General features: G+C 33.5%; 1 protein-coding gene across 1 annotated transcript; it reads right to left on the minus strand.

Moving 5' to 3' along the window:
- Positions 4,576-5,902, minus strand: LOC107610686 (extensin-like). The gene is made up of 2 exons (XM_016312698.1): positions 5,427-5,902; positions 4,576-4,762 (listed from the first exon to the last, which is right to left on the minus strand). Exons 1-2 carry the CDS (start codon positions 5,900-5,902, stop codon positions 4,576-4,578), a joined length of 663 nt encoding a protein of 220 aa, XP_016168184.1.

The raw sequence follows: 9,631 nt of genomic DNA on the forward strand, positions 1-9,631 counted from the left end.
CTTAATTCAGTTTAATTATCGATTACTACTTCTAATGTTATTTTTTTCAATGTGAATTATTTTTGAAGTATCTTTGCTAGTAATTTTATATAAATTTTGTTCGTTCTCTTATTTTAAGTATTTTTTAACATACAATGCTTTACATTATTAATTTTATAACTCATCCACTTTACCGTCACTCTCTTGAGAAATACCAATATTTTTCAACATTTGTTATTATTATTATAACTTTAAATATTGCTTCTAGCGTCTATATATATGTAAATTATATGTTTTAAAAAATATGAATTAAATAATTTTAAACACAATTAACATTACTAAAAAAAGATTTTAGTTATAGGATTAATTTTGTTAATTATTGCAAAAATTGTTACAAAATATGAATTCAATGGTAAAGAGGATATTAATATTATTAAAAAGAGGTTTTAGTAGCATAGACCGTCTTATTAATTATTGTAAAGACCGTTACAAGAAGTAACATTTATTTTACATAAGATATATATGTTCATAATAGAATAATAATATCTATTATAATATCGTGACTTGACTCCTAACTTTCATGAATACCAACTCAAGAACAAGGCGGTAAAATATTGTAGAATTAATTTATTAGTAATATATTAAAACAGAGTTTAAAGTAGTCTTTAGATGTATTGTTCTAACTTTTTAATATTATGTCACGTTAGCTTACCTAGCTAATTCACACAATTTAAGTGCAATCTTCTATCTTTACGTTATGTCATATGATTCTTAATGTATTTTTATCTCCTCATAATAACCTATCTTTATATAATGTTATAGGACTCTTTTTTAACCTTAACTTTTTATATTCTCTTATCTTTTATTTTTATATAAGTTACACTATTGTTTCAATGCTAATGTTAATTCTTTTTAATAAGTATAAGTTTAACTAAAAACTAATTCTTTTTTTTCTTTTATACTCATCACTCATTCTTATACTTATTATATAAATCAACATTCACTTCACATATTTTCTTTACCTTTTCGTACATAATTTCATACCTCTTTCTTTTTCTCCGTCTTCCTTTCAATTCTTGCTAATTTTTTATATAACTAGAATTTGGTTGAAGACCGTAATTTTTTTATTTTTTTAATTTGCTAAACATATGTATTAGGTGATTATGCGATTGTATTTGTTAGTTTTTCTATTTCTCTATGTAATTGTATTTATGGGTTATATATTATTTTTGTCGTCTATAAATCACTTTTTTCCCTTTCAACAATTTACATTTTTAAATATCATTTATTTGTAATAATATTGTCATATTGTTGTAATTCATGAAAAATAAAATTAAAAAATTAAATATCGTTTTTAGTTATCAAAATATTAATAATATTCATACTTATATTTTATCTAATAGTTTTATTATTGTACTATAGTATTTAAATATAACTTAAAAAAATAATAAAAACTAACTATTTAAAAAATAAAAATAAAAAAATTATATAAATCAGGTGAATAAACTTCAATTGAATTTTTGTATTATTTATTATAATAATATATTAAAAGAGAGCACAAAGTAGTTTCACAATCATTCTTAGACATTTGATTTCATTCTATGTTGCTACATAAAATTTTTTTTTTCTTAGGTGGTATAATCTTCTATATTTGCATTATGCCATAGAATTCTCATGTTACTTTTATCTCATTATAATAACCCATCTTTCTATAATGTTATAAGATTCTTTTTAAACCTTAACTTTTCATATTCTTTTACTCTTTATTTTTGTGTAAGTTACACTATAACTTTTAATATTAATGTTAATTCTTTTTAATAGGTATAAGTTTAATTCATTCTCTTTTCCTTTCATACTCATCATCACTCATTCTTATATTTACTATATAAATCAACATTCAATTCACACATTTTCTTTATCTCTTCTCACATAATTTCATACCTCTTTCTCTTTCTCCCTCTCCATTCTTGCTAACTTTTTGCACAACTAGAATTTGATTGATGACCATATTTTCTTTTTAATTTGCTAAACATATGTATTAGATAATTGTGTAATGGTATTCATTAATTTTTTTTATTTCTTTGTGTAATTGTAGTAATAAGTTATATAATGTCTTTGTCGTCTATATATCACTTCTGAAGGTTGTGGTAGGCTTAGAGAAAGGGGGTTGAATACTTGAATCTATGCCTTCCTTTTAAGTTGCTTTTATTACCCTTTTAAAACTAACTTTCAATTCAGGTTCTGTTTGAACTCAGCAGCGGAAATTTATGAGACAATTTATTTTTGTCTCATGAATATCAGAAAACAGAACTCAGCAGAGAAGAGAAAAGCTAACACCAGCATGTATCCTGGTTCGGTTGCCTTGTGCTATGCAACCTACATCCAGTCTCCTCCACAACTATGGAAGAATTTCACTATAGTTAACAGTATTACATACACCAATTTCACAGGATTGACCCAATCCTTTCACTCTCAAGTTCTAACCTAACTTGACATTGGCTATGCTAACACCTAACTAATCACTCTTAGTGCTAACCCAACTAAGGAAGGAATACCTTACAGGTACAAGATACAAGACACTTAACCAACCTAAAGAAATCAGAGAATAATTCTAGGCTTTTCTCTCAAGTGTATCTCTAAGCCTTTTTCCACTCATGGCTTTTTCTTAAGCTTTCTCACAATGCCTTTTCTCTCAAGAAATTATAGAAAGATAAACTTAGAAAAGTACATTACAATCAGTAAAACATGAAGGAGATTGACTTCATCAGCAGCCTCTTTGCTATGTGTAAAATCAGATTCGCAAACCTCAGCTTGAGTTCTTTAGTATTGGCCGAATGTTTCTTTGAAAGAAAGCATTATCCAAGTAGAGGAACTTCTTTTCAGAACACAACTCTCAAACTCTGGTTTTCTCTCCTTGGTTTCTGAATGAACAGCAAACCTCTTTTATCTCCTTGCATATTGCTGGGTTCTTCTTCCAAGGTCAACACCTTGAGCCTTGAGCTTCACCAACCCACAGAATCACTTTTTCTCATTAAACCTTAGAGTAGAAACTTTGCTTCTGACTTCTTCATCTTGACCGAAAGCCATAAAGCAGTAACCATAGAGATCTTCTCATGGTCAACTTGATCTTAGCCATTGAGAAACTACTTGGTCCCCAAGTATCACTTGTGACCGTAGATGTACAGCAGAATAGGACAGAGAACAACTTTTCCTTGAATGCCATTTTTGGATAGAGCAGAGTATTGGGAAGAAGAGAAGAAGATCTGATGCATGCAAGAGGAGATGTGTTACCTTTAACCTAAGCTTGATTTGGCTTGGATTTTCTGATTAGACTTCTGTGTTTCAAGCTTAATCCTTCTCTCTCTTGCTTCTTTGATGATTTGCTTAGGGAAGAAGCTCTCTCTCTTTCTCTTTCTTACTTTTCTGAAACTCTGACCAACTCACAGAGGTGAACGTTGCACATTGAAAGAGTGAAGACTTCAATCTTACAAGAGAAGCTTTGTGGGATGGATACGGGCTTGGATTGGATTTCCATTAAGCAGCCCGTTTTGATTTCTTTGGCTTTGTTTCCTTTGGGCTTCGCTTGAATTACTAGCCCTCAGCTTTGTTGTTTTATTTTATTCCAATTTGGGCTGCTTGAATTGAATTATGGCCTGCAACACATAATAAATAATTAGTAATATGAAATTTATAATTAATCCATACTAATTATTTATTTACCAAAAATAATATTTGTCATCACTAATTAATTTAGTTAATTTCTTAACTCAACAATCTCCCCCTTGATGACAAACATGATTTAAGCAATAATCAAAAGGAAATGAATTTGAGTAAGGTTTAGAAACTCCCTTTAATTGTCATTTGCTTTTATGTTGCTCCCCCTTTCCTTTTCAATATTTGCTCCCCCTTGATTTATGCTTTTTTCTTTGTTCCTGTTTTATATTACACTTAAAGAAAGCACAATAAAGAGCTATACACATTTTTAGTGGCTAAAGGGTATCAAATAAGCAACATCACATAATCACCCCAACATCAAGCTAATGTCATCAGCAAAAGGATTTAGCATGTGAAATCAAGTTTTTTAATGCAGCAATTGGACAAAAATTCACAAAAGAAGTACTAGTAGCTACAGCATGCCAAAAGATTCCTAGTACCTAATATCCTATTGCTATTACTCCCCCTTTTGTCATCAAGGGCGGACAATAAGCATGGACAACAAAAAATAAAGTCTTGAATCCTGCAGAAAAGAGTTAGTTCACAGTGCAAATTACTGACTAAACTACCAAAGGTGCAGCAGTATCTAGAGTTATTACAGTCATCCAAAATGAAACAATTCAAAAGTAGCTAAAGAAACAGAAATTGTGAGACAAAAAGAGAGCAGCAGCAGCAGTTTCCATGAGGCAAATCCTAGGCATCAGAAACATTTCCCTCCGAAGCAGCTTCCTCTTCAACATCAGTGGCAATGTTTTCATCATTTTGAAGGTTATCAATGAAGGTCATGAGCACAGCCACCCTATCCCTTGATTTCTTCAGGAAGTTCTCATGCTTGCTAGCCAGCTTCCTTTGCTCTTTGCTCATTTCAATCAAGTGATTTGATTAGGAAACAAACTCTTGAGCGACATCCTTGACCACATTCAGCAAAGTAGATTTCTTCCCAGCGGAGATGGAAGTACCCTCAGTGGAAGGACCAGGAGAATCCTCAGCGATAAAATCATCATCTTCATCATCTAGGATAACTCTTTCATATCTAGTGGGTCCTTTGTTCTGTTTCACTGAACCACCCCTTTAGGTATGAATGTCTATTTTCATAGTTCTCATTGGTCAAGTCAACACCAAAATACTCAAATATGCAAGTTAGAAACATGCCATAAGGAAGTGCTTTGTCCTTTTCACTCCTAACAGAATCAAACATATATCTAACCATCAAGTATGCAAATGAAATTTCAGTTTTGGTGAGAAGGGCATATAAAACAAGAGTATCAGTGTAGGAAATCCTTTGATATGAGCCGCTTTGAGGCAGAATAATGTGGTTGACCATTCGGTGCAATTGAGCACGCTCATATCTTAGGGCTTTGTGAGTGGGTGTAATGCCATCAATTAAAGAAACATGTTCACAGATGTGTGCCAATGCATCATGATAAGAAATTCCAACACCTTCATCCCACTTAACCGAAGTGTAAGCACAAGGCCCAACATCAGTATACTTCAAAGCATCACTGATAGTTTCATTATTTAAAACTATGTCTCGACCCTTTACATATGAGTGAGCAGTGCCTTCATGATAAGTCATGTTTGCATAAAATTCTTTGACCAACAAGGGATAAACAGGCTTTTTGATGTCAAAAAGGTGATTCCAGTCCAGAAAAATCAAGTTATCAACAAATGGAAAATCTTTTCTTTTCAAAGATGGAAAATCAGCGAGAAAAGAAGGACATAGGGTACGATACTGGATAACCCCCTCATAAAAATCATTGTTCATGGCAGATTTGAATCTATAAGGATTATAGTTCGAATGAGAAGTCAAAAAGTGAGCTTTGTGATCAAAAGGGCCAATGTCTGGTTCTTTAACTGACTTAAGAGGAACTCGAGTTTTACCTCTTTGAGAACGTGATGGAACAGACCTAGACTTTGGTTGTGTGGACTCAGGTAGAGGTTCAGGTGTGGCTGGTCGCTTCCCCTTTGATGAACTCAGTTTCGATGACCCCGGCTTGGATGGAGGTTCTTTCGTCTGTGGTGTCTTCTTGGCGGAAGGAGTAACCCTAGAAGGATTTTTGGTTCTTGCCATGGGATCACACCGAGGAGGAGAGGTAGGAGGAGAAGGAGATGGAGTGAAGGTTCGGTCGTGAGAGCGGGTTGAGGGCTTTGTGAGAGACTTGAAGATTTTTTCATGAGGAGGCCTTTTAGCAAAGGTTTTCTTCCTCATTTAGTGATATTTAGGCTTTTGAGGGAAGAGGAGCAGAAAAGAGAGTGGGAAGAAACTGAAGAGTTTGAGGAGAAGTTATGGAGGGAAGAGAGGGAGTGTTGGTAACCGTACCCAAAAGTAGATTTCCAAAACCATGCAACTGCATCACCATTTGAAAAGACTTGAAAAGACATGACCTCATAAAAGAAAGATTTTATTTGATTTTAAAATAAAACTGGAAATTAATTTTAATTTTTGAAATACAACCAAAAAAAAATAAATCAAACTGAAAATCCTTTTGGATAAAAATTAAAATCCTTTCAAAAGATATTTTAATCACACAGCCCAAAAAAAATGATAACCATAACAAAAATTGTGACATTCATATATGGACCCAGGGATAGTTGGATTTAATGGAAACACATTGGACCACTCTAGTTCTGGTTTTTGAGGTTGGCCCAAATCATTTTGCACTTGAAATAAGCCCAGATCACATTGATTAAGGGGGAACGCTCTTCTTCTGCCCAGAATTGTCTCATACCTGTTCATGAGACAAAAAGCTCCAGCAAACACATCAGCATTTTTCAAATAAAGAATCATAACTCAAAATTCCTAGACAAGTCCTAAGCATGCAGAATCTGTCCTCAGCTAATGATTTTGTGAAAATATCTGCTAATTATTCTTCTGATTTAACAAATTGAATATTAATATCCCCCTTTTGGACATGTTCTCTTATTGAGTGAAATTTTACTTCAATATGCTTAGTCCTAGAGTGCAAAACTGGATTTTTAGAAATATTAATGGCACTCATATTATCACACATCAAGGGAATATTTTCAGCATTTAATTTGTAATCAACAAGCTGTGTTTTTAACCATAAAAGCTGAGAACAACAAGAAGAAGCAGCAATATACTCAGCCACTGTTGGTTGCTTTTTACTTGACCAAACATTCAATGACTTTTCAAGGAAGCAACATAGGCCTGAAGTACTCCTTCTATCAACTCTATCACCAGCAAAATCTGCATCACAATAACCAATTATAGAAGAATCATCAATCTTAGGATACCAAAGACCAAAATTGGATGTGCCATGAATATATCTAATGATCCTTTTAACTGCAGAAAGATGTGACTCTTTAGGTTTGGATTGGAACCTAGAACACAATCCAACACTTTGCACAATATCAGGCCTAGAGGAAGTTAAGTACATAAGAGAACCAATCATTCCTCTATACCTAGTCTCATCAACATATTTCTCAGTTTCTCCCTTATCTAATTTAGAACTAGGATGCATGGGAGTTCCCATGGGTTTGGCATTTTCCATACCAAATTTCTTAACTAATTCCTTGGCATACTTTTCTTGATGAATGAAAATATCTTTTCCAGTTTGTTTAATTTGCAGCCCAAGGAAGAAATTAAGTTCACCCATCATACTCATGTCAAATTCACTTGTCATGAGTTTTCCAAATTCAGAACAAAGGGATTCATTGGCTGATCCAAAAATAATGTCATCAACATATATTTGGACTAGAATAAAAGAAACATTAGAGTTCTTGATAAATAGAGTTGTGTCAGTGGTGCCTCTTTGAAAACCATTTTTCAAAAGAAAAGAGCTAACTCTCTCATACCAAGCTCTAGGAGCTTGTCTTAAACCATAGAGAACTTAAGATAATTTGAAAACATGATCAAAATGCTCTTTATTTTCAAAACCAAGAGGCTGCTCCACATACACTTCTCTATCTATCACTCCATTCAAAAATGCACATTTCACATCCAGTTGATATGATTTAAAACCACAATGTGCAGCATAAGCTAAGAGAAGTCTTATGGCTTTCATTCGGACAACAGGGGCAAAGGATTCATCAAAGTCTATTCCTTCTTCTTGGTCATATCCTTGTGCCACTAGCCTTGCCTTGTTTCTTGCAATGCTACCATCTTCTCCCAACTTGTTCCGAAAAATCCACTTGGTGCCGGTCACTTTCTTTCCACTCAGCCTTGGAACCAAAGTCCATACTTGGTTCTTTTCAAACTCAAGAAGCTCATCCTCCATAGCTTTAACCCAAGAAGGGTCACTAAGGGCTTTCTTGACATTTTGAGGCTCTATTTGTGAAAGAAGGGCAATGTTTGATCCTTCATTTGCCTTTCTAGTGGAAGACCTTGTTTGCACTCCATGAGAAACGTCCCCAATGACAAATTCCTCGGGATAGTTCTTCAAGAACCTCAATTCACAAGGTCTGGTGGACTTGGAGGCAGATTCAGTCACCAAAGGATTCTGGGTGTTGCTGGCTTCAAGGTTTCCTTCAGATTCATGAGACAAAATAGAATTATCTCTCAAATTTTCAATAGTTGCAGTTTCTGGTTCAGTTTGACCAGAATGTCCTTTCTCTTGATTTTGCACAGTTTCAACTTCCTTTTGAGCTTGATTTCCTACATCACAATCTTCTAAAATGCTTTGTACCAAGTTAGTATCACAGAATATAACATGTATAGACTCCTCAATAATTCTAGCATCTTGATGATAAACCCTATATGCTTTACTAGTTGTGGAATATCCTACAAACAAACACTCATAAGCCTTTGGATCAAATTTTCTCAAATTTTCTTCGTTATTTAAAACAAAACATTTGCATCCAAAGATGTGTAAGTAGTCTAAGTTTGGTGGGTAGCCTTTCCAAAGTTCATAAGGGGTTTTCTTCAAAAATTTTCTTATGATTGTTCTATTTAAAATGTGGCAAGCTGTGTTGACCGCTTCAGCCCAAAGGAATTTTGGAACATTACTCTCACAAAGCATAGCTCTTGTCATCTCTTGTATGCTTCTATTTCTTCTTTCCATAACACCATTTTGTTGTGGTGTTCTTGGACAAGAGAAGTTGTAAGATATTCCAAATTCCTCACAAAAAGATTCAAACAAATTATTTTCAAATTCAGTTCCATGATCACTTCTTATAGAAGAGATTTTCAAATCCTTTTCATTTTGAATTTTCTTGCAAAAAGGTTCAAAAACCGAAAAGGCTTCATTCTTGTGTGCAAGAAATAAAACCCAACCAAACCTAGTATATTCATCCACAATCACTAAACCATAATGTTTACCACCTAGGCTTTGAGTTCTTGTTGGACCAAATAAATCAATGTGTAACAACTCAAGTGGTCTTTTAGTAGAGATGTCTTCCTTTGGTTTAAAAGAACTTTTTGTTTGTTTTCCCATTTGGCAAGCATCACAAGTGATGTCTTTGTCAAACTTTATCAAAGGAAGGCCTCTTACTAATTCTTTCTTTACAAGTTTGTTTATTTGAAACATACTTGCATGGCCCAATCTCTTGTGCCATAACTACTTTTCAGATTCTTTAGAGTGAAGACAAACTACATTTTGATCCTTTAGTTCATCAAGAGTAAGTCCATACATATTATTGAAATGCTTGGCAACAAATATCACTTCATTTGTCTTTTCATTAACAACACATCATTCAAGCCTTTTGAAAACAACTAAATATCCTAAATCACACAGCTGACTTATACTCAAAAGATTGTGCTTTAAACCACATACCAAAAGTACATCATCAATGAAAGTAGATTGCTCATTACCTACTTTTCCAACAGCAATGATTTTACCTTTATCATCATCTCCAAAGGTCACAAAACCTCCATCATACTTATTTAGTTTGATGAAGTAGGTTGACCTTCCAGTCATGTGCCTTGAACATCCACTATCCATGTACCACATGTCCTTTTTGTTCTTGGATGCTAGGCAAA

This window comes from Arachis ipaensis, chromosome B08, assembly GCF_000816755.2.
Source record: "Arachis ipaensis cultivar K30076 chromosome B08, Araip1.1, whole genome shotgun sequence".
In the NCBI taxonomy this organism is placed as follows: Eukaryota; Viridiplantae; Streptophyta; class Magnoliopsida; order Fabales; family Fabaceae; genus Arachis; species Arachis ipaensis.